The sequence below is a fragment of the Ochotona curzoniae genome, unplaced genomic scaffold (genome assembly GCF_017591425.1).
Source record: "Ochotona curzoniae isolate NIBS_2020 unplaced genomic scaffold, NIBS_Ocur_1.0 patch216, whole genome shotgun sequence".
Classification (NCBI taxonomy): domain Eukaryota; kingdom Metazoa; phylum Chordata; class Mammalia; order Lagomorpha; family Ochotonidae; genus Ochotona; species Ochotona curzoniae.
Window position 1 is genome coordinate 642,120 of NW_024466769.1, and position 25,549 is coordinate 667,668.

General features: G+C 49.0%; 1 protein-coding gene across 6 annotated transcripts; it reads left to right on the forward strand.

The window, feature by feature from the left end:
* Positions 1-3,596: 3,596 nt before the first annotated feature.
* On the forward strand, positions 3,597-13,832 carry LOC121166739 (putative tRNA (cytidine(32)/guanosine(34)-2'-O)-methyltransferase). 6 transcript variants are annotated; one of them, XM_040996008.1, is made up of 13 exons: positions 3,597-4,163; positions 4,566-4,763; positions 4,978-5,047; positions 5,144-5,234; positions 5,891-5,969; positions 7,160-7,212; positions 7,299-7,352; positions 7,474-7,576; positions 7,719-7,802; positions 8,314-8,417; positions 8,520-8,717; positions 8,911-8,954; positions 12,735-13,832. In XM_040996008.1, the coding sequence occupies exons 2-12, from the start codon at positions 4,643-4,645 to the stop codon at positions 8,947-8,949; spliced, it is 996 nt and encodes a 331-aa protein (XP_040851942.1). In that variant the 5' UTR covers positions 3,597-4,163; positions 4,566-4,642; the 3' UTR covers positions 8,950-8,954; positions 12,735-13,832. The 6 variants fall into 6 exon arrangements, with proteins under 6 accessions (XP_040851942.1, XP_040851941.1, XP_040851939.1 ...); XM_040996007.1 differs by having other exon boundaries at positions 8,911-8,950; positions 12,192-13,832; XM_040996005.1 differs by having other exon boundaries at positions 8,911-8,950.
* The last annotated feature ends 11,717 nt before the right edge of the window (positions 13,833-25,549 follow it).

A 25,549-nucleotide genomic window follows, 5' to 3' on the forward strand; every position in this document is an offset into this window, starting at 1 on the left:
CCACTAAAGAACTCTTTCATTCTCTGACAGCACGGATCCTCCCAGCCCCCAACCCCCGTCCCTGTCCAATCTCAGACCCCCCCCCCATCCTCCCCCATTTCCGGCCCGAGGTTAAGGTGCCCCCTCCAGGAACCAGTGGACCTGGCAGTTACCTCTTCAGCAGGGCTTAGAGGAAGAAGCCTTCCTAACTCAGCAGGAGGTCCAGGTGGGGCTCCCGACGTTGAATCCCGACTGGGGAGTGCAGAGCCTGGCTCTTGTCCTTCCATCCCTTGCCAACACCTAGGCCTGGTTTCTTGGCTCAAAAGTAAACATCCTGGGCCCGGCGCGGTGGCGCAAGTGGTTAAGTCCTCGCCTTGCACGCCCGGGATCCCATATGGGCGCCGGTTCTAATCCCGGCAGCCCCGCTTCCCTTCCAGCTCCCTGCCTGTGGCCTGGGAAAGCAGTCGAGGACGGCCCAAAGCTTTGGGACCCTGCACCCGCGTGGGAGACCCGGAAGAGGCTCCTGGCTTCGGATCGGCATAGTATCGGCCCGTTGCGGCTCACTTGGGGAGTGAATCATCGGATGGAAGATCTTCCTCTCTGTCTCTCCTCTCTGTATATCCGCCTTTCCAATAAAAAATAATAAAAATAAATCTTTAAAAAAAAAAAAAAAAAGTAAACATCCTGGGACCGGCGCGGTGGCCTAGCGGCTAAAGTCCTTGCCTTGTACGCGCTGGGATCCCACATAGGTGCCGGTTCTAATCCCGGCAGCCCCGTTTCCCATCCAACTCCCTGCTTGTGGCCTGGGAAAGCAGTCGAAGACAGCCCAAAACCTTGGGACCCTGCACCCACATGGGAGACCCGGAAGAGCTCCTGGCTTCAGATCAGATCAGCTCCAGCTGAGCTCCCCAGCGGCTGCTTGGGGAGTGAATCAAAGGAAGGAAGATTTTCCTCACTGTCTCTCCTCTTCTCTGTATATCTGACTTTGCAATAAAAATAAAATGAATCTTTAAAAAATTAAACATCCTTTTGGGGCAGGGCAAGAAAACAGGACGTGGGAAGCGTTCCACGGGGTGAACTTGGGATCCCCTCCCCGCAAGCATCTTGGGGAGCCCTCCTCTCTTGTAGGCAGCAGCTTCATGGGTTGAACTGTTCCTAACCCACACAGGAGCTTCCTTCAGCAGGGGGTAGAGGAGGGAATGGGGGGCAGCAACCCAGAGGCCCCCTCAGGCTCTGGTCCTAGGCACTCCTACAGGACTCTGCTCCTTCCCCAACCCCGCAGGAAACCGCGAAGCACCACGCCAGCGGGAGAGAAGAAGGGAACTTGCCCCCGAAGGGCGGATCCCCGGGCCCCCATGCTCAGGGCGGGGAAGCAGCGGTGTGGACCAAAGAATCAGGATCTCTGTGTGCTGAAGCTCCCGGACCAAGCCACCAGGGCTCAAGGGTTCAGCTCCTTAAGTCCTCAGCAAATTTGTTTCCCCTTCGAATTTGGCGCTCCCTCGGCCCACAGTGCACTTCCTCCAACTAGTACTAGGGGGCGCTCCCTTGCGGCGCTCAGCTCCAAAGTCTCCTTCCCCGAGCGCTCTCTGAAACAGCAAGTCCCCTCCGTTCTTCTCCCCACCTTTCATCTAACTTCATTATTCTTACCTGTGATCGCCACCTGACATAACATTATAGTTACATCATGAACTCTGTATTTCGTCATTTCCGAAAGAAATGGATCCAGATACTGGCATATCCATATACTCATATACAATATTAGCATTATACTCATGTGTAATACATTTATTTCAGACTCAGGAAAATGTGAAAAATACATATCATTCTATTTTGATATTTACATATATTCATATACAATGTTAGCATTATACTTATGTATAACACATTTATTTGAGACTCAGGAAGATGTGCAAAATACATACCATTCTATTTTGATATTTACATAAAATGGCATATTTATCTACATTTGTTCTCTTTGCTATATAGCTCAAGTAGCTAGAAATAGTCTACATCTGTCTAGATTTCTATACAGAAATGTGAATACAAAAGCACTCAAGCAGTACCCTCGGAACAAGCTCTACATCAGGAACCCTGTGATGACACCAAGAGCTCATCCCCCATCCCCAGGCACTGATGCAGTTGGGCTGCTGGGAGTAGCCCTCTCCCATTCTCTTCCCACTTCCCCCAGATACAGGAAGAAAAAAAATGGAAACAATTGTCTCACCCACCTTCCCCCATTCTTCCACCCTTCCCACCCTGATGGGTGATTAGCATGGGCATGCATCCTTTCAACTGTGTAAGCATCATCAAACATAAGATAAATTATCGTAAAAATATGAATAATATTCTTCATCACACACGTTACGGAAAGTAGTCTAAACTTACATACCCTAGTAATATGCATCCTCTGTTGCCTCATTTTCTTCATCTATAAATTGGATGCAATGAAATTAGCCACCTCACTTGACCGTTGAAAGAAATAAGAGTAAACAAAGGTAAGAACTCAGGAGCATGTTGGGGACCGGCTTGTACGGCTCACCAAGCTGCTTGTCAGTTATCTGGAGAGGAAAAAAAAGGGGATGCTCTAAATTTAGAATCCAATGCAATGGATTTATAAGTAATAAACTCTGCAGTTCCTAAGTAGCAGAGCAGTCCCCAAGCCCTGTGTTATCTGGATGGCCAAAGCAGTGGCTGAGGGTGCCTTTCCTGATTCTGATCTGCATGGCAGAAAGAAGAGATTGTGGTGCTTTTCCCGTACCTCCAGGGTCCATGACTGCACTTCAGCAGCTGCTGCGCAAAGCATGGAAGGTGACAAAGGTGAAAAAGCACAGCTTCCCTTCCTGAAAGCCAGTTAACCATTTACCAGCACCTAAGAGCACCTAGTATGGCATCCAGCACACAGCAAAGGCTAGAATATTTCCATTATTACATTGATATCATTATAACACAGTTACACAAGAAGATAGATTCTTCAGTCTGCTGGTTCACTCCCCCAAGTGGCTGCATAGGCCAGAGCTGATCTGATCTGAAACCAGGAGCCCAGAGCCTCTTCCAGCTCTCCCACATGGGTGCAGGAGCCCAAGGCTTTGGGCCATCCTCGACTGTTTTTCCAGGCCACAAGCAGGGAGCTGGATGGGAAGCGGGGCTGCCAAGACGTGAACCAATGCCCATATGGGATGCAGGTGCATGCAAGGTGAGGATTTTAGCCACTAGGCTACCGTGCCAGCACTATTGATGTCATTTCTACCGTTATTGTGTTTATACACTGGGTCTCCTCGGTCTTTATCTGTATGAGAGCCGGAGTCCAAAGTGCCTAAAGAATGCAGAAATATCTAAAAATGCAGAAACACCTCGCAAGCTATACTTATTTAATGTTCCCTACAGTTGCATGAAATCTGTACTATTCAACATTTCCATTTTCCAACCCAGTAGCTTCTCAGCGATTACACAGGCCACCAACACACTTTCCTTGTCACAGAGACAACAGCAGAGGCAATTTATCTTCGCGCCAAGAGGAAATCGAATGGGCGTCATCGAGCACATTGCATCTTGGGAAATGTAGTCCTCGGGCTCAACGACAGCTCCCCGCCACCACCATTCTCTCCACACCCCGCAACCCCCGCCACGATCCAAGAAGGGAGGGGCGAGGGAGGAAATCGAACTTGGCCTTGGAACAAAAGAACAAAGACAGCTCTGGTGCTACGCGACGTTTCAGCCAAGCCGTGCGGGAGTTTGGCCCGCATTGGTCATGCCCGTTGCATGCTGGGTGCAGCAGTTCCTGTTACTTAGTTACGTCGACCCAAGATGACGGGACACACGTTGTACGTTCAGATCGGTTCCAGGTGTCGCTGCTGCTGTGAGCTGCCCACCATGCCGACTGCTTTAACCTTTAGCCATGTGCGAGCAGCGCTAAGGACTGCTGCGAACACAAACTGAAGCCTTACTTTTGCTCACCGGCTGCGCTCTTGCTGAGGCTCGGGCTGCAAGTGGACTGACCTGATTAACTGCTTCATCCCGCTGGGAAAGTTGAGGAAGGCCCTGGGATCCCGAGGACGTGGGTCCAAGCCGAGGTTTTCTAGGCACGACTGACCTGTCCCAGCCAGCGAAGGAAGAAGCCTGGACTGCCCTGGGAGCTGCCGCTGCACAATCCCCATTGCACTAACATCTGGGCTTTAGCCCCCAAGGTTTGTGCGCCCAAGCGTGCTGGATGGGTAGGAAGGGAGTATAGGGACACAGCGGTGTAGCTAGAGTCTGGGAAGAGAATCTTGCGCGCCCACTGGAGCCATGGGCTTTGTGGTTATTGGAAAATCGGGGAGGGGGAACTGTAAGAGTCGGAAAAGTTTGGTCCGATGTTAACCTGGGACTTCACGTAGTGTTTGGGGGTCAATGGAGTGTGTCCATTGCTTGATTAACGAGGGAGCAGTAGAGTGAGCAACTCAAAGATAATGGGACATAGATGATGATGATGTTCCACGTGGGTGGAGGGCAATGTAACATATGGACGGAAAGGATGCTAAGAGAGCTGGCATATGGGGGAGGGCGAAAGAGCACACTAGGATTTCTGTGGTTCTCTCCACCCTCGGCAGGCAGGTGGTAGTAGAGTCACCTGGTTCAAGCTCCGGGTGGCATCAGCTGACCATCACAGGTCCCTGGGCAGTGTGAGATGGGACGGACATCAAAGGACAAGCGAGATGTCTACTACCGCCTGGCCAAGGAGAATGGCTGGCGTGCCCGCAGTGCCTTCAAACTGCTACAGCTAGATGAGGAATTCCACCTCTTTGCAGGTGCCTAACTGGTGACAAGGGAAGGGGAAGAGAGAGAGGGTGGTTCCAATCTGATGGGAATCTGGGGAAGGGACACAGGCGGGAAAGGAAGTTGGCCTCCTGGGCAGTTGGGAGATGTGGGTGCACACCAGGAACAAGGGATACCCTTGGCAGGAACCCCAGGTTGGTGAGGTGAGGCACTACCAACTTGTGCCCTTTCACTGTGTGTGTCCAGGTGTGACACGAGCTGTTGACCTCTGTGCAGCTCCAGGCAGCTGGAGCCAGGTGCTGAGCCAGAAGATTGGGTAAGTCTGGGGAGCCCAGAAGGGCGGCCTAGGAATGTGTGTTAGGAAAGGCACAGCCAGAACCAAAAATCTGGCTGAGTTGTGTTATCATTATAGAAGCCAAGAGCCTGGCCGAGTGGTGGCTGTGGACCTGCAGGCTATGGCTCCACTGCCAGGTGTGATCCAGATCCAGGGGGACATCACCCAGGTGAGAGCATGGCTCAGGGGACACTGTGGGGCAGGGGAGGGGGGCTGTTCTGGCAGAAAGCCCTCTTTCAGACCAAATGGGAAATGGAAGGAGAGGCAAGGTGGTAGAAACAAAATAGGGAGAAGGACAAAGAGAAGCGGACTGACAAAACAGAAGCCTTGGAGTTCGCAGGTCATCCATCATTGCAAAGAGACACTGAAGAGATCCAGTCTCCAGAGATGAAACCAAGTCTTTCAAAATAAAAACCAAGAAACAGTTCTATGTGATTTTATAGTGGAGATTTTTCTTGTTTCTTTATTATGTGAACATAGAGGTGTATTGAAGCTAAAACCACTACAGTCTGCTCTTTTGAGAGCACTGTTGTATCCAAACATTATGTTACAATGTATCCCTGGCCATTTCCTTGGGAATGTGGAAGTTGACAAACATTCAAAGAGAGAAGGAAAGGAAAGAGAATGGAAGAGAAGAAAGAAACCTGGTCTTAGGTGTGCAAAGCCTGAGAATTTGGCTGACCCAGGGAAGACTAGGAGCCAGAACATGGGCAGGTGCTACCAAAGGGCCAGAGTATAAATCCCTGGGACCACACATTCTCATTCTAACTCTCTCTCTCTCCCTCTTCCTCTTCCTGCTCCCTCATTCTTTCACTCCCTCTGCAGCTGTCCACTGCCCAGGAGATCATCCAGCACTTTGAGGGCTGCCCTGCAGACCTGGTGGTGTGTGACGGGGCTCCTGATGGTAAGCGGCAATGGGTGCAAAGCCAGGCAGGGCCTCCAGCTGCTTGCTCCTCTGCATCTGCCACCTCAGTTGACTTCCTGACCTCTTCAGGTGCTCCCTGCCTCTCCTCATCCTTCTCAGCCTCTCCCCGCCCTCTGCTGCCTGCTTTCCACCTCTGTCATCTCTGCAAATGCACAGTTCCATTGGCCACTCATTCTTGTAGTCAGTCAGTCACTGGACACAGCTTTGCTGAGTGTCTATTATGTTTGGGTGAAAGATCTGTGAATATGTTCCACTAGTCTCGACCTTGTGGAGCTGATATTCTATTAGGAACAGGTGGAAATGAAAGCCAATAATTGGGCTATATGTTAGGAGGCGATAGGTGGCCGTAGGGGAATGCAGGAAGCAGCAAAGAAGAGAGCACCTGTTGGCATCAATGAGGAAAGTTAGATGAGGAGCACCTCCCTGAGCTGCCAATAGAGGCTGAGAGGAGGTGAGGGAGGAGGCCACGGTTCATCAGTAGGAGGAGCCATGCAAAGGCCCTGAGGCCAGAGGGTGCTCAGTGAGTGTGAGGCACAGCAAGCAGTTCATTGTCATTGGGACACAATGACTGAGAGTGACGGGAGCCAGAACCTGTAGAACTTTGTGGGTCCCAGAGAGCTCAGAGCAAGCCAGGAGCAGTGCCAAGATCTCTCAGGCTACTGTGAATAGGGAGAGGAACAAGAGTGGAAACAGGGGGCTTCAGGACTGGGCTGCTGCAATGGTCAGGAGAAGCTGCAGGTGCTTTGAGAGCCAACCTGATGAGTTTTATTACTGACTGGGATGCGGAGATGAGAAGAGGACTGACTAGGGGCTGGGTATGAAGATGGAGACCAAAGGTCCCTAATAGAGTTTTTAGCCCAAAGTACTGAAAAGAGCAGATTTGGGAGGGGAGCTGAATTTGATTTTAGCCCTGGGAGATGGGAGTCTGCTGGATGAAGCTGCAGATTGGGGCAGCCATGTGTGCGGCAGGTAGACATGGCAATACGACTTACCCATGAGGTGCTTTGCAACTGCTGAGGGTTGGCAGCTCTGCCTAGGCAGGCAGTGGCAGGCTGCAGTTGCTTCCAGAGCCTTGGCAGGAGGGAACCCCCAAAGTGACATTTTCCAGCTACTCTAAATGGCAGCATAAGAAGCCACCGGGCCCCCTAACACTGTTCCTCCTACTGCAGTCACTGGCCTCCATGATGTCGATGAGTACATGCAGGCCCAGCTCCTCCTAGCAGTGAGTAACCTTGGCAGTCCCCGCCCTCCTTTGGCCCCCCTCCTGGCTGCCTCCGCCTCCATCTCAGCTATCTGTCCTGCCCACAGGCTCTGAATATTGCCACACATGTCCTAAAGCCGGGAGGCTGCCTGGTGGCCAAGGTAAGAGTCAGGACAGGGATGGGGCTTTTGCGAGCGTTCCAACAGAGTGGAGCATGAGGTCCCTGCGAGCTACCCTCACCACTCCCTCCCTCCCGCCCTACCCCTCTCACCCCTCCCCCAGATATTCCGAGGCCGGGATGTGACACTAGTGTACAGTCAGCTACGCATCTTCTTCTCCAGCGTGCTCTGTGCCAAGCCCAGGAGCAGTCGGAACTCCAGCATCGGTCAGTGTAGGGCAAAGCAAGCCAGGGCGGAGGCTGGGTTGGGGAGGTGGGCAGAAACAATCTCCCAGGGCACAGCCTGCATGGGGTGGGGGTGGCAGCAGACACCCTCACTCCACATTCCTCCTCCCCACCCCCCATACAGAGGCGTTTGCTGTCTGTCAAGGTTATGACCCTCCTGAGGGCTTCAAGCCAGACTTGAGCAAGCCCCTGCTGGACCATGCCTACGGTAAGAGCCAGATCCGCATGCTCCATCCCTGGGGAAATTCTTGTGTTTCCCCCCGCCTCCCTCCCCCCCCCCCACACACACACAGACCCAGCTACTCATTCGCTTTATCTCACCCATGTACCCCCGAGACTACCCTTTCTGGACATTGTGTCCCAACAGGCTCTTGAACCCAGTTAACTCTCCTTAGGGGTAGTTCTTAAACCTGGTGACAGTTCTCTCCCTCAGACACACCCAGAGGTTTAGAAACCTCAGCCCTCCATGGAAGGTTTGCCCATGTAGGGTCTTCGCCTCACCCCCTAGTAGAAGGAGATAAGGTCCTGACAACTGACAATAGAATGGCAGGTGGACATAAATTGCCACAAGAAAGCAGCAGATGTTTTTGAAGGGGTAAAAGCTTTCTGATGGGGAGGGATGTGGGGTGGACTGGTAGATACCTGGGGAGGACGAGACACCTGTGCCTGGCCCCTGGTGTCCTGGCCCTGTATTGAGTTTGTTTGTGTCTATTCCTAAGACCCAGATTTCAACCAATTGGATGGACCTACCCGCATCATTGTGCCTTTTGTGACTTGTGGGGACCTGAGCGCCTATGATTCAGACCGGAGTTACCCACTGCACGTGAGTGCCCGATCCAATCGACAGGAATTGGTGGGGGTTGGGGACAGGGAGCTGTTCTAGGTTCCCAGGTCCTCATCTTCCCGTGTCTTGCATCTCTTACAGCTACAGGATGGCTCCGAGTACAAGTACACACCCCCCACCCAGCCCCCTATCTCACCCCCATACAAGGAGGCCTGCACGTTGAAGAAGAAGGGACAGCTGGCCAAGGAGATTCGCTCTCAGGATTGCCCAATCAGCAGAGTGGACACTTTGGCCCAGCCCCTGGCCACTCCTCAGCGCCATACCCTGCTTGCTCCTGAGGTCTGGAAATGGGGTTCTGAGCCCATATTGACTGCTTCGCAGCATGCCTCTGTCTGCCCTGAATCACTGGGTTCTAAGGCCAAAATTCTCTTCCTTGTCTCCCATAGCTGTAGGACTCAGTAGATAAAACCAAGCATAGGAATAGAAACTTTGGAACCAACTTATATGAATCCCATTTCTTTGTCCTGCGTAGGTAGAAGAGAATGGAATTGAAATGAATTGTTCATGTTAAGGTGGGTAAGTTCACTTTTTTTTTTATCTCTGGGTTTGCATAAGGATACCTTTAAATAAAAAAATTCAAATATTACCTTGGAGATTTCTCCACCAACTGCTAAGATTATAGTCACCCCAGCTTTGCTAAGCATCTCTTAGGGTGCTCCAGGGACTACTAGGAGCATTTTTTACAAATTGAGGCAATAATTCAGTAAACACCAAGCACACACTGTGGGCCCAGGCATGGTTCCAGGTTTGGAAATAGAGCAAAGAACAAAACAGACACAGGTCTCAGCTCTCCCAGAGCTGCTGGCTTGGGTAAGAGGTCTGTGAATGTGTGACATCTGTGCATTCTTTAAAAAATATGTATATTTTATTTTTAATATTATTTACATAGTTGAAAGGGATGCTTGCCCACATGGGCCTCCAGTGAGGGTTGGGAGGGTTGAGGAAGCTGAGTGGGACAACAAATGTTTCAGTTCTGTTCTTTTTTGTCTCCTGTATCTGCTGGGGAGAGAGAAGGGAGGGGCCGCTTCTTGCTGCCAGACTATATCAGCATGTAGGGAGGGAGGCGACCACTTCATTAACACCTTAGAGACCCTGATGCGAGGAAGAGTGTTCTCAGTTGAGTGGTTTGTGTTTTTTTTTTAAGATTTATTTTATTTTTATTGGGAAGTCAGATATACAAAGAGGAGGAGAGACAGAGAGGAAGACCTTCCATCCATTGATTCACTCCCTAAGTGACTGCAACGGCTGGAACTGCGCTGATCTGAAGCCAGGAGCCAGGAGCCTCTTCCAGGTCTCCCATGCGGGTACAGGATCCCAAGGCTTTGGGCCGTCCTCAACTGCATTTCCGGGCTACAAGCAGGGAGCTGGATGGGAAGCAGGGCTGCTAGGATTAGAACCAGCACCATATGGGATCCCAGCATGTTCTAGGCAAAGACTTTAGCCGCTAGGCTACCACACCAGACCCTTTTGAGTGTTTTTGAAAGTTCTGAGACATGATCGGCTTCGTTGTACCAGGGTTAAGAAAATCTTTCCAAGGTCTATTGGCTTAGTGTATCCACAGACCCAGACGCTTGTTGCAAAGCTTGGCCAGGAGAATCATCCATCCAACCTATTCTGATTTTGTCCTCTCACAAGGCAGTCGATGTGTCTGCTGGCCTAGTTGAGCTGGCTGTCATGTCCCGCTTGTGCTTCTGGGCGTGCTGTTCGCTGCACAGGCATCCATAGCCATCCTTTTGTTAACATATAAATACACATTTTCCATGAACATCTTCAAGAGCACTTGTATGTATGCATTTCACAATATTTCAAAATAAACTTACTCTTCTTTCTTTTTTTTAAAGATTTATTTAATGTTTATTGGAATGGCAGACTTACAGAGAGAGGGGAAGAGACAGATAGATGTTCTGTCTGCCAGTTCACTCCCCACATGGCCACAACAACCAGAGTAAGCTGATCAGGAGCCTCTTCCAGGTCTCCCACATGGGTACAGGAGTTCAGGCACTTGGGCCATCCTCCACTGCTTTCCCAGGCATAAGATCAGGGAGCTGAATTGGAAGTAGAGCAGCCAAGACACGAACCTGTTCCCATATAGAATGCTATCGCTATAGGTAGAAGCTTGGTCTACTATGCCAGGACGCTGGCATGATAAGCTTAACTTTCAAATTCATTTTGGGGGGGAGGTGGCCAGCATGGTGACCTAACAGCTAAAGTCCTCACCTTACACATGCCGGGATCCCATATAGTCGCTGGTTCTAATCCCGGCAACCCTGCTTCCCATCCAGCTCCCTGCTTGTGGCCTGGGAAAGCAGTCAAGGACAGTCCAAAGCCTTGGGACCCTGCACCCATGTGGGAGACCTGGAAGAAGCTCCTGGCTCCTGGCTTTGGGTTGGTTCAGCTCTGGCCATTGTGGCCACTTGAGGAGTGAATCATCAGACCAAAGATCTTCCTCCTCTCTGTATACCTGACTTTCCAACAAAAATAAATAAATCTTTAAAAATTCAGTTTTCCCCTGAACTTTTTGAAGTACCCTGATACATAATAAGTAAAAGGAGTATGGGATAAGTAAAACAAGTGCAAGCTGGACATAAAGGACCAAGGTCTCTAGGCAAAGTGTTTATAGTGTTGTGATTAGTGTTTGGAGTAAAGGACTGGAAGGGCTGAAACAAAATTGATGTTGCTAACTGCACTAGGAAAAAGTATTTATACCTTAGTATATTTTATTCTTAGTACTAAAGAAGTCTTCTAAATCAGTAAAGGGAAAAATAGGAAAGTAAGGGGCAAAGTTGGCAGAGTAGGTTAAGCCGCCATTTGTGTTAATTACATCCTACACCAGGCAGCAGTTTGAGTCTCAGCTGCTAAGGATCTTATCCAGGTCCCTGCTAATATATGTGCCTGGGGAAGCCTTGAGTTGTTTTGTTTTTGTTTTTGCTTTGCTTTATTTATTTTTATTGCAAAGTCAGATATGCAGAGAAGAGAGAGGAAAAGCTTTTGTCTACTGATTCACTGCCTAAGTGGCCACAACAGCTAGAGCTAAGCCTCTCCGAAGCCAAGAGCCTGGAGCTTCTTCCGGGTCTCCCACACGTGAGCAGGGTCCCAAGGCTTTGGGCTGTCCTTGACTGCTTTCCCAGGCCACAGGCAGGGCAGTGGATGGGAAGCCGGGCTGCCAGAACACGAACTGGTGCCCATATGGGATCCCAGCACGTGCAGGGCAAGGGCTTTAGCCACTAGGTCACCATGCCAGGCCCATGTTTTTTGTTGTTTTTTTTTTTTTTTGTATTATTGGGAATCCTTTATTTTTTTGTTTTGTTTTAAGATTTATTTTATTTATTGGGAAAGCAGAGTTCCAGAGAGAAGGGGAGACAGAGATGTTACATCTCCTGATCCACACTGGCCAGGGCTGAGCCAGACCAAAGCCAGCAGCCAGGAACTTTATCTGGGTCTCCCACCTAGGTTCAGGGAAACAAGAACTTGTGTCATTCTCTGCTGTGTTCCCAGGTCACAAGCAGGGAACTAGATCAGAAGTGAAGCAGCTGGGACTCTCAGTGGTGGCCATATGGCGTGGTGGTGCTTGCAGGCTGCATCTTAACCCACTATGACAACCCTCTTCCTTGAGTTCTTGTCACCCACATAGAAGACCCAGATGGAGCTTCTGGCTCCTGGTTTCAGTCTGGCACAGCCCCAGGTGTTGGTCCTTTGGGGAGGAGTGTGCCACTGGATGAAGGATCTCTCAGTCTTTGACTCTTCCTTTCACAGGAACAGATGAATACTTTTTAAGAAAGATAAGAATGGCCAGTAAGCTGTGAAAAAGCTGCTCAAAGGGAAATACAAGCTAAAATCAAGTGGTTGGAACGATGTGTAGCCATTAGAATCCTCTTACTCACTGCTACAAGTGTAAAGATATGGCCAGTGCGCAGGCTGTTGAATGTTACCTCTTAGAGCTGTATGTATGCCCATTCATTCCTGAGAAACAGGCTACAAGGCTCCTAAGCAACGCTGTCTGTGTCCTATGAAATGCCAGAGGATGCTAGAATGTTCTGAGTAATACTGTATGTATCCCCGTGAAATCATAGTATGTGTCGAGACTACACCACAGGGCCAATGAACACCTACCTTATGGGTAGAATAACACCTTGGCATCTTTGCTCATTAAACTGAACACATTTCATGCATTTCTCTTTCTACTACATAGGAGAGAGGGCTACAAAACTGTTGGCAATTCGGTGAACAAAATTATTACAGTGAAAGCAAATGGGCATGTATATTTTTGTGGTTTATTACTGTTTCTTTCCCCTTCAGGTAAAAATGAACAAGCTGCCTAATATCAGGGATGCCAGAACTTGAGTTGAACCTATTTTCAATATCATGTCAGCCATGGGGCCTAAACAGACAAGCCATGTCATTGGAATCTGCAAGAGCCACCACAGAGACAGCAAGGAACGAACCAGAATGTGAGGCGATGAATTCTTGACTGAGGTCCTACCTCTTCTCTAAGCCTCTCCCAGGGGTGTCCTAATTATTTCCACAATTTCCCCCATGGAACCTGAGGGTGTTCACTTGCATAGAAATCAGGTTATCTATATATTCATGCCACGTAATTTCATGAATAACTGAACTTGAACTTGATTCCCAGTACTGAATACTGGCAACAAACCACAATAGAAAACACTGTACCTATGATTTTCTTATGGATGCAAAAATACCCTTTTTAATGTAAATTACAGTTGGAGGCATATGGCAATATTGTTTCTATTTGTCACCACTGTGAATGATAGCAGATTTTTTAAATCCACTGTTTTGATTAAAAAGCCCCAAATGTTACCACACCCCAAATTTTTTTCAATTTTATATATAGCAATAATTAAATTTCAGTGTACTGGAATCCCATTTTAATATGGACGGGTTCTTCAAGAAGTTCATGGAAAGTAGAATTGGAAATAAGTTTCTTTGAGCAAGACATTTTTGAGATTTGTGCATAAGTGAGGAGTCTTCCCCAAAGTTTGTCTGAAATGCATTTTATGGGAAAACTGCACAGATTTCAATCTGTAGCAAAAATAAACTTAATTCCATCTTTTCAGGACTTTTAAAAACACCCTGATCTTTGTGTATCTGAGTACTCATGTGGAGAATGTGCATTTAGCCTGGGGATTGAGACAGCCCACACCCTTGATCTGAAGCACCCAGGTTCATTTCCAGCTCCTGATTTTAACATCTTGTCAGTACAGACCCCAGGAGGCACCAAGGATGTTGGCTCAAATAATGAGTTCCTGCCACTTGTGTGGGAGCCCTGGAATAAGTTTCTAGCTTCCGGCTTTGGCCCCAACTGTTGTAGACATTTGAGTGAGTTAGTGAATGGGAGTTCTCTGTCTCAATAAAAAGTAAAATTTTGTTTTGTTATCTTTTTAAAAGATTTATTTCTTTTTATTGAAAAGTCAGATTTACAGAGAAAAAGAAAGATCTTCCATCCACTGATTCACTCCCCAAGCATCCACAATGGCTAGAGCTGAGGCAATCTGAAGCCAGGATCCCAGAGCCTCTTCCAGGTCTCCCACGCAGGGTCCCAAGGCTTTGGGCCGCTCTTGACTGCTTTCCCAGGCCACAAGCAGGGAGCTGGACGGGAACTGGGGCAGCCAGGATTAGAACCGGCACCCATATGGGATCCCAGCACATGCAAGGAAAGGATTTAGCCACTATGCTATTGTGCCAAACCCTGTTGTTATTTTTTACAAATCTATGAAGGGGTACAAAGATCTAAGCAGTTACCAAATAGTTCCCCAGAATTCATTCTCTAGGTGAACAAACCCCTCAGGAGTGTTGGAAAATCAGTCGAAGTCACCCCTGTTTACAATCCTAAAGCAGAACAGCTGAACAAGGAACTGACAAACTCCCCAGCTAGGCAACAAGAACTAATTTTTCCAGTTTAATCCTATGTCTTTAGAAACATGTTCTCTGGGTCTCAGAGGCTGTTTTCTTCACCTGACTGACCCAGGAGTTGTCGCACAGCTATCTGAGTGATCCCTAAAGAATGCATAAGGCTATGACAGCAGGTACCAGTGCCCAGTCCAAAGTGGTGCCACACTCTGAAGGGTATGTTTATAGGGGTGAGACTATGCCCTAGTCTGGCCACAGCAATAGCAATACCTGCCTGTGTGTCCCAGGGCTAAGAATGACCCAAGTGTTCATGCCGAAGGCTGTGTGGCCATCCATCCCCAAAGCGGTTTCTATACCACTTGGGCTGAGTCCACAAGTGCCTGCATTGAGTCTTTGGGACCCTAGGAATGGCCATCCTGCAATTTTTATGACTCAGAGAGCCATCAACCCTCCTTCAGCGACCCCACAAGTATCCATGTCATCAATGTGGACCCACAGGGGTGGCCATGGCCAAGCTTGTGCCAATCCAGGGATGCCCCTGTCTTATTTGCCATCTATTCCCTATTCGTGTCTTTAGCTCTCTTCTTATCTCCATCTGGGTGACTCCAAATGGTCACACACCTCCATATTAGGTGTCCTCAAGAGTGTATCTCCCAGCTTGGTGTGCTTTAAGAGTGCCCACTCCAAATTCTGTGTGATCACATAGACACGACACCCCAAGGTGACCCCAACATTGTCCACACCGTGACCAGCATGACCCTGGGACTGCTTACCCAAAATGTAGCAACAACACATGTGTACAAAGGGATTGTCAGAAAGTTCATAGGAAATGTGTTATGAAAAAATAAAGCAAATTTCAAGTATTTTTTTCAAATGAAATAAGCGTCTTTGAATTGCATTTTTCCACAAACTCTTTGATGTCATTTCCTATGTATCCTCATATGTTTTACCCCAGGATTATAATGTCCACACCCCAGTTCAACGTAGCCCTAGTTTACTCCCAAACTAGTGACATTGGGAATGTATGCTGTGTCGTCTGTGTAATCCCAGGAGTGTCCAGACCCCAGACTCTCAGGAAGGCTGAGGGGAGGAAGTGGTCCAGGCAAAGGGGAAAACCTATGCAAAGGCTCTGAGGCAGGAGTGTGCCTGATACAACTGAGAAACAAAGAGGATACCAGTGGGGTAGAAACAGAGTGAGGAGTCATTGGTAGATGAGATCAGGGATGCCCTTTGGAGAGCAGGGCATGGAGCCTGGAGGGACCTGGAGCCCAGAAGGGCTCTGAGCTGACTTGGGTTCTAACAGGATCCCTTGGGCTTCTGGAAGAGTGTTATAGAACCACTTTTGTTGGTCAAAACTGCTTATATACTAAAAGAGTGAGTTTCATTGTGTGTTAATTGAATCTTAAAATTCATAATATTATAAAAAAGGTGCAATACTTTGCAATTTAACAAAGAGTTCTATGTCAAAGAAAAAAAAAAGAAAAAGAAGAGGTGATGGGCACAGCAGTTGACACACTTCTTAGGACACCTATATCACTTATCGGAATGCCTGGATTCAAGTCTCAGCTCCACTTTGTTTCCCCAGCTAATGAGTATCTGAAATGCAGTAGGGGCTAACTCAAGTACCTGGGTCCCTGGCACCCACCTGGAAAACCCAAGTAAAGTTCTGGGTTCCTGCCTTCAGCCTAGTGCAGCCCTGACCACCATGGGCATTTGCAGAGTGAATCAGAGGATGGAAGATGTTACTGTGTGCCCATCTCTATGAAATACATTATTCAAGAAAAAAAAGTAGGGGCTGGTGTGGTACCATATTGGGCTAATCTACCTGTAGTGCTAGCATCCCATATGGGCACCGGTTTGAGTCCTACCTTCTCTACTTCTGATCCAGCTTCCTGCTAATAGCCTGGAAAAAGCAATGCAAGTGCTTGGTTCCTGGCACTCATGTGGGAGACCAGAAGAAAGATACTCCTGTCTCCTGGCTTCTGACTGGGCCAGCTCTGGCTATGATGGCCATTTGGGGGAGTAAACCAGCAGAGAGATTTTTCTCTCTCTCCCTCTGCAATTCTGACTTTAAAATAAAATAAAAAGAATCTCTAAAAAAATTAAAGTTATTTACTTATTTTCAAAAGCCAGAGTTACAGAGAAAGAAAAAATTTTCCATCCACTGGCTCACTTCTCATGATTACAATGAGCAACCCTGGGCCAAGTTGAAACCATAAGCCAGGAGCTTTACCTGCTGTGTCTCAATGGCAGCCCTTATTTTTTTTTTTAAGTGTTTAAAAAGATTCCCTAGGAATAAAGTCGCAGATCAGTGAATTAGCCTGCTATTTGAGATGCTCGGGTCCTATATCAGAGTGCCTGAAGTCCCGCCTCCAACTCTGATCCAGCTTCCTGCTAATGCAGACTCTGGGAGGCAGCAGATGATAGCTCAATTCTTGCCATCCATGTGGGAAAGTCCAAATGAATATCTGATACTGGTTTTGGTCTGGCCCAACCCTACCTTTCTGGCTGGCTATTGCTGACATTTGGGAAGTGAACCAGTAGATAGAAGACTCTTAGTTACTCTGCCTTTAAATAAATAAATGAATGAGTAAATCTTAAAAAGACTGTCTATAGGAGAAGTTCAAGTTGCCTGCCTGTTATAGCTCCTCCCCCCACATCCTTTGTGCACAGAATTATATGGGCATATCCCTGAGCAGAAGGTACCAACCTGCCACTTCTCACCCTGCACCCAGTAACTGCTGTGTCTGCGGCAGATTGGATGAGGATTTCATCATATTTCTACTTTTTTTTAAAGATTTATTTTTATTATTTTTTTATTGGAAAGGCAGATATACAGAGAGGAGAGACAGAGGGGAAGATCTTCCGTCCGATGATTCACTCCCCAAGTGAGCTCAATGGCCGATACTATGCCAATCCCAAGCCAGGAGCCTCTTCCGGGTCTCCCACGCGGGTGCAGGGTCCCAAAGCTTTGGGCCATCCTCGACTGCTTTCCCGAGCCACAGGCAGGGAGCTGGAAGGGAAGCAGGGCTGCCGGGATTAGAACCGGCGCCCATATGGGATCCCAGGCGTGCAAGGCGAGGACCTTAACCACTGCGCCACCGCGCCGGGCCCCATCATATTTATACTTAAATATGGAAGCCTTAACCCCCAAGGTGACTTACAGCTTTCCATCGATGTCCTCAGCAGGGTTGGTCCCAGGACCCCTCCCCACTTGGATGCCCAAATCCACAGATGCTCAAGTTCCTTCTATTACATGGTGTCATATTTACACAAAACCATGCACACTCTCATCTATACTTTAAATCCTGTCTAGATTACCTTTAATGCCCAATACAAGGCAAATGCTGTTTGAATAGTTGTCATACTGCATTGTTTAGGGAACAAAGACAAGGGGGGAAAAAGCCTGCAGCATATGTTCGGTACAGGTGCAATTGAAAAAATATTTCCAATCTGTGGCAGGTTGAATCCAAAGATGCAGGATCTGAAGATAAGGAGAACTGACTGCATTGGATATAGGGCCTTTACAGAGGTGATTGGGGTTAGATGAGGTCAAAGGAGTAGGGTCCTAGCTCAACAGGACTAGTGTCCTAAGAAGACAAGGGGACACCAGAGCTTGCTCTCTCCACGTGTGTGCACAGAGGAAAGACAAGTCACAGAGGAGCCCTCACCAAGGAACTAACCCTGCGAGTGCCTTGACCCTAAACTTCCAGCCTTCAGACTGTGAGAAAATAAATGCCTATTGTTTAAGGCCCCCAGTCTGCGGTATTTAGTGACGGTAGCATGAGCAACTAACTTTCCCATGCGTGGATTTTATGTTTTTGTGCCCAAAATAAGCATCTTTGAAGTTCATTGTCCGTGAAGTTTGTGCAGCACCCTTGTCCATTGCCTAAGTTTTGGAGTGATTTCATCAGGCTCATTTTACTGGATGTGAGGGGAGTGGGCGTTTGAGTGAAGGAAAGACAATGCATGCATCCTCCCTAGAATGTGTTGAAGGAGTTTCTGGAACTGACAAAGGACATGAGCAACCCAAAGAAAGCCAGAAATGAAGCCCTCCCCCCGCCACCACCCCCCGGCACCCACACACACATATATACACACTCCTTGAGTGGCCACTGTTTGGGATGGCAGCATCCCATATTAGGATTGAGTCCCAATACACATTACAAGCTTTTCAATCCAGCTTCCTGTTAATGCATATTACAAGACAGGAGGTGAAGGCTCAAGTACTTGGGTCCCAGCCATCTATATGGGAGATCCAGATAGAGTTCCTGGCTCCTGACTTCAGCCTGTCTCAGCCCTGGCTGTTTTGGACATTTGGGGAATGAACCGGCAGATGGGAAGATAGATCTTTTTTCTCTCCTTTTTAAGAGATGAAAATAAACATTTTCCACAAAAAAAAAAAAAATCCATGGAACCATGTCCATGGACCATGCTTTGCCACATTGCAGGATGAGTAATGCTTGTGGAGTTTCCAGAACATGAGTGCAGGCCTTGGTTCAGGAAAGTGGGCGGAGTGGGATGATCTCATGCCTGGTGGCAGCCCCAGGGAAACAGTGAGTGTCTGGGTCTTTCTAGATGATACAGGGGCTTTGGGGAAGCTTGGATGAATCATGGGTCCCTGCCTATGCCACAGGAAAGCACTGCCAGATGCAAGGGAAGGGAGTCATGATCAGCCAGGCAGAGCTGCTGGAAGGGTGCCTCAAAGAATGGTGACAGGTGGGACTGGTGTCATGGCACAGAAGATTAAGCTATTACCACTGATGCTGGATCCCATATGAGCAACAGTTCAAGTCCTGGCTGCTCCAGTTCTGGTCCAGCTCCCTGCTAATGCACCTGGGGAAGCAGCATATTGCCCAACTGCTTGGGCCTTTGTCACCCAGGTGCATTCCAGGCACCTGGCTTCTGCATGACCAGCCCTAGCCATTGCAGCCATTTAGACAAAGGAGCAATGGCTACAAGTGTTTTCTCTCTCTCTCTCTCTCTCTTTCTCTCTCTCTCTCTCTCTCTCTCTCTCCCCCCCCCCCCCCACACACACACATACTGCCTTTCAAAAAAAAAAAATCTTAAGGTGTCAGCATTGTAACATAATAAGTAAAGCCACTGCCTGTACTACCTACATCTCATTTGAGCTCTGGTTTGAGTCCCAACTGCTCCATGTCTGATCCAGTTTCTGCAAATTAGCCTGGAAAAGTAACAAGATGATCCAAGTGCTTGGCTCCCTGTAACCACATGGAAGATTTGGAACAAGCTTCTGGCTCCTGGCTTTGACCTGGCCCAGCCCTGACCGTTGTTGCCATTCGGGGAGTTAATCAAGCAGATAGAGGATTCTCTCTTTCTATCCTATGTAACTCTTTTTTTTAATTGTATAAATGTTATTTTTGATAATTTTTACATATTTGATTAGGGTGGGAAGGGTTAAGGGCTAGAGGAAAGTGGGTAAGACCACTGTTTTGACATTCTTTTTTCCTTCCTGTATCTGAGGGGAGGAGAAAAATAAGGGGAGAAGCCACACCCAGCCTCCCAACCATCCCAAAGTCCCCAATGTGGGGCATGCTCTGAGGGTCCTGCTCAAGTGGTTTTGATAATTCAACAATTCTATATTGCTGCCGATCTTGCCACTCCAATCACGATGAAATTTCTCAAGACTCCACTGGCTGACATAGTCCACCTTAGTCTCTGCCCAGATTTTCACTGCCAACACATAGCTGGGGTAGTTGATTGATTTGTTCTGTCCTCCGTCCTCTGCCATGGTACCAAGTGTCCTTTGCAGGTTCTGATGGACTGCCATGTCCTCCATGTGCACCTGGATATGCTGTCCACTGCTCCATCTGAGCCTCTGAGGAGGTCCAGCTCTGACACATGCACTCCATAGTCAGACCATGGAACCTGTACTTCTCTTCATGGTTGGGGTTCTGAGATCAGCAGTTCAGTTGGGGGGATTCCCAAAGAAATTTCATCTGAGGTAATCCCAGACCTGATTCTTGTGTGTGCACACCAATACAGGGTCTGGCAGTCTGTTGCCCAAATTGGCTTACGTGCACACTGTTAGTTGCAATTGCTGGGTCAGTTCTGTTTCCAGTCCTGTCTTCCACACAAACCAATGGGTATTGCAGCCCAACCCAATCCTGCCTACTGCACACTCAGCCCCCAAGTAAATCAGTGGGAACTGCATCCTAGTCAGAACAACCCGCAATAACTGCTACCAAGCCCACCCCCTGCTCTGGTTCCCATGCTTGCCAGTATGTATAGCAAATGGTTCTGTCTGTCCCACATCCCATTCAGCTCTTATACATGTCAATGGGCATTGAAGCCTAGTTCAACCAACCAGCCCTACTATCCAGCCCACACACATGCTGGTGGGTGCCACTCTCTGTCTAGCCATGCCTGTCCCAGTCCTGGTTCTCATGCTCACCAGTTGGAGTGGCAACCCAAGAGGGAGGTGCCCACTGTTTCCCTACTGGACCCACTCCCACTCCCGGATCTTGCACTCTCCAGGTGGTACTGTAGTTTAGCTCAACAGAGTTTTCCCCCTGTGCCAGCATCTGCCAGCTGATGCTGCAGCAAAACCCAACCAACCCTCATCCCCTCTGGCTTATGCATGTACCAGTAGGTACAGTCTGCCCAGCCTGACTTGTCCCAGATCCAGCTTACATGCAGGCTAACAGGTGTTGTAGCCCTTCCTGGCCTGGTCTGCCCCCAGTCCCAGCTCTCACACTCACCAGTGGGAGTAGTGGCACAGCAGGGGAGCTCCCTGCAGCCCCTCTACTGAGTTCACCTGCTCTCCCCTGAGTCTCATGTGTGCTGGTTGGGTGCTGTGGCCCAGTCTGGTATGGTCCACCTCACTTTGGCATTTGCCAGTGGGTGCTGTAGCCTGGCCCGGCCCGCCCCCAATTCCAGCTCACACTGGTGGGGACTATAGCCTAGCCAGCCCAGCCAGCCCCCAGTCCCGGCCCTAATGTGAACTGGCTGGTATTGTAGCCTGACCTGGCATGACCCACACACCATTCTGGCTCTCAGATTTGCCAGCGGGTGATATGAACTGGCCCAGCCTGGCTTGCCCCAGACCTGAGCCAAAGGTAAGCCCATGGGTACCATAACCTGGCCTGGTCTGGGCTGCTCCCTTTCTTGGTTCTTGCACTCACCTGCAGGGACTGTGTCCCAACAGAGGAGTTGCCAAGCTCCTCCATCAGAACCTCTCCCAATGCCAGATCTCACGCACACTGGTGGGTCCATGGGCCAGCCCTACTTAGTCCTTAGTCCACCTCCTGTCCACAGGAACAGTGGCCTTTCCTGACCAGCCCTCATCCATTCCGGTTCTTACTATTGAGTGCTACAGCCCAGCCAAGCCTGGTCCATATTCAGACACAGCTCACGCATGGCTCAGCAGGGACAGAGACCTAGCCCAGCCCATCCTATACCCATCCTGGTTCTCACAAGCTCCAATGGGTGCTGGAGTCTAGCCCAGTCTTGCACTCCCCAGACCCAGTCCACACCTGTGCTGAGGGAGACTGCATCCATGTCCAGACCAGACCACAGCCCCCACTCTGGCCCCTACGCTCACCAGTGGGACCCACAACCCAGCCAGGGCATCCCCTTAGCTCCCCAACCAGGCCTGATCCCAGCCACAGCGTGCCAGTGGTTGCTCTGACCCAGATTGGCATAGCCCCTCACCTGTCTTGGCTTTTGCCTTTGGATGCTACAGCCTGGCCTAGCCCAGCCAGCCCCCAGTCCCATCACACACTGGCGGGTGTGAAACTTGGCCTTGCTCAGTCTGCTTTCATCCCCAACTCATGCAAACCAGAAGGTTTGGTAGCCCAGCCCAGCATGACCTGCACTCCAGCCTGGTTTCTACACTTGCCAGTGGGCTATGGTTTGCTCAGCCCCACCTGGTCTGCCCCTTCCAAAACCAGCTCACACACTTGCTGATGGATGGAGCTACCCTGCCCAGCCGTCCCAACACCCAGCCCTCGACCACGTGCTCATCAGTATGAGCTATGACCCACTAGGAGAGTTTCCCAGGTTCCCCCACTTGGGCCACTCCCAGACCCAGATTCGAATGTTGCAGCCTGGACCTGCTCCACTTGTTTCTAGCCCCAGTACTGGTGAGCATCAGTGAGTTCCATGGTCACACCTAGCTCAGCCCATCACCATCCCAACTCTCAAGCTAACCAGCAGGACTTGTAGTTCCATAGGGTTGGGCCCACATATCCCCCACAGAATCCAACCCCGGACCTGGTTCTCTTGCGTGCTGGTTGGTGTCATGGCCCAGTCTAATGTGACCCATTCCCTGATCCGACACTCACTGTCAGGTACTGGGATCTAGCCCTGCCAGACAGGCTCCCAGCCATAGCTTGCGTGTGCACTGGCGTGTGGTAGTCAGCCATGTTCCATGCTAACAAACCCAACCCAGGACTTCCATGTGGGCTGGTACATCAGTCTGACCCATAAAGATCTTCAGGTCTCTCATCTCCAAACCACCAGGTCTCAGTCCCCTTGCTTACCTGCAAGTACAGTGGCTCTGTTGTTGGGTGTCCCTCAGGATTCATTTTTCACCTACACATACAGTGGCCTTATCCATGGATGTCCCTAGGCAGTAATTCCATACCCCCAAGACTCCAGAGCTCACCACAAGGCAGCCAGCAGGCAAAGCCCTGCACCGGTTGGCACTCTGGCTGCCCACAAGCCCAGAACCTGCCCCCCACCTAGCACCAATGGAATAGGAGCCAGGATCCCTAGCAGGAAGCCTGAGCCAGCACAGGTTCCCCCAGCCACCCACACTGCTGCTTAGGCTTACCTGGACTCCACCCACCAACATGGTGGCAGTGGGTGGAGCCATGGTCCTGAGCATGCCCAGAGCCGTCTGAGATCTGTCCCCAGCATGGTCACTGTGGATGGAGGAAATTCTTGGACCTTGAGCCTGGACAAGCCCAGGACCCTACCACTGCCTAGCAGTGGATGGGGAGCCAGGATCCCCAGCAGGAAGCCTGGGCCAGCACGGGTACCCCCAGCCACAGCCACGTGGCTGGGGGATCCAGACACCCACATTGCTCAGACTTACCTGGACCTAACTCTGTTTAAATTTAAAGGGGCTGGGCACGATAGCATGGTGGCTAAAATCCTTGCCTTGCACTCACCAAGATCCCATAAGGACACCGATTCTAATCCCGGCAGCCCCGCTTCGCATCCAGCACCCTGCTTGTGGCCTGCGAAAGCAGTCAAGGACGGCCCAAAGCCTTGGGACCCTGCACCTGTGTGGGAGACATGGAAGAAGCTCCTGGTTCCTGGCTTCAGACCAGCACAGCTCCAGCTGTTGTGGCCACTTGGGATGTGAATCAACAGATAGAAGATCTTCCTCTCTGCCTCTTCTCCTCTCTGTATATCTGACTTTCCAATAAAAATAAAATAAATCTTTATTACAGCATATTTTGTGTTGTCTTAAATTCTTGAGTTTCAGAGTGTCCAAAGTAAACTTCACTCACCTTGCTTTTTTAAATTTCCATGTAAAATATAAAGATTATAGTGTGAAAATGTATTAGAGAGGGTACTTGTGGAAAATATATTCTTAAAAATAACTATGCTTTTTACTTCTTTAATAAGATTTACTTATTAAAAAAAAGAGTTTGAGAGAGAGGGAGAGAGACAAAGAAAACAATCTCCTATCAGCTGGTTCTTCCGCCAGATAGCCACAACATCCAGCGCTGGACCAAGACAAACCCAGGAATCAGGAGATGCATCCATGTCTCCCACATGGTGACAGTGGCCTATGTAAGTGCTTTGGCCAACCCCCACTGCATTCTCCAGGCAAGTAGTAGGAACTGGATGTGGAGCACCCAGAACACAGACAGGCACTCATATTTGATACCAGCATTGCAGGCAGCAGCTTCACCCACTTTGCCACAATGTAGGCCCCAGGAAAGAGATTTAGACGATGTTTATTTATCCATAAGAGGGTCTTGAGAAAGTTCACAGGAACTCATATTATGAAAAAATTATAAATAGGTTTCTCAAAAGGTTTGCAACAAAATAAACTCATCTGGTTTTTTTTCCCCAAGAATCTTGCATGTAAGCTCATATATTTGTGAAAAACAATACAGCTGAATATTTTCAATAAATTATGATGACTTGTTTGTTGAAAATAAATAAATAAATAAATTTTAAAGCAATCTTTTAAAAAATCAAATTTTTTAAAAGGATAATGGAGCATGTACTTACATGAAGGGGTATGCACACACATGTGCAGAGGTGACTTAGATGCATTCATGTAGTGTGTGCTTATGTGTGAGTGTGTGCACGTGTCTGTGTGTGCACATTGACAACACATTTGTATGCATACATGGCGTAAGTGTGTACATTCAGATTTTGTTGTTTTAGATACAGATGTAATCGAATGTGCATATGTGTCACACAAGCCTAAGTGTGAGATGGCAGAGTTCAGATGTGCTCAGCAGGCACATGGATGCTGGCACCCTGCAGAGAGTGTTTGTAGATATATATGAGGGTGAGCCTATGTGGAAATCCACATGCAAATCCCTATTGCTGTGGATGCTAGCCTGTTTGTAGTCTGTACATGTGTGTACCAGGTGCACACATGACTAATGTTTGAGTGTACCACTGCAGGCCATGCGAATCTGTCTTATGTCTATGCATGCATATTCTTTGGTACCCATGCCAGGTGCATAAACAGGTTTGGGCCTGGATAGCCACACACCAGTTCCTGTGCACAGCAGCCTGTGCACAGGCATGTATATATGCGTGTCTGCAGGGAGTTCCATCAACTTGAACCCATGCATCTGTGCATTGGGACCCTGGAGTGCCCTTGAATACATGTGTGAAAATGTGTGTGTGTGTGTGTGTGTGTGTGTGTGTGTGTGCAGAAACACAAGTGTCCAAGCCTGTGGCTTCAGTACATGGTTGCCTCTGGGCACTGTGCATACATATGTGCACGAGTACAGTTGTGCCCATGGGTTCAGATCTACGTAGTTGGGTGCATGCATCCATGGGTGCCCATAAACATGTGTCTGGGTGTGTACATGGGTACGTATGTGCCCACGGGCCTAGGTCTGGGTGCATGTGTACACATACTCTGTGTGAATGTGTATGTGTATGGAAATGTGATCAGGCATGCTCCTGGACCCTTGGCATCTGCACACATGTACTTCTGGGTGCTCATGCATGTGTGTGCACCAGTGCAAGTATGCCTAGAAGCCTAGGCCTGTGTGTATCTGCATGTGTAACTCTTG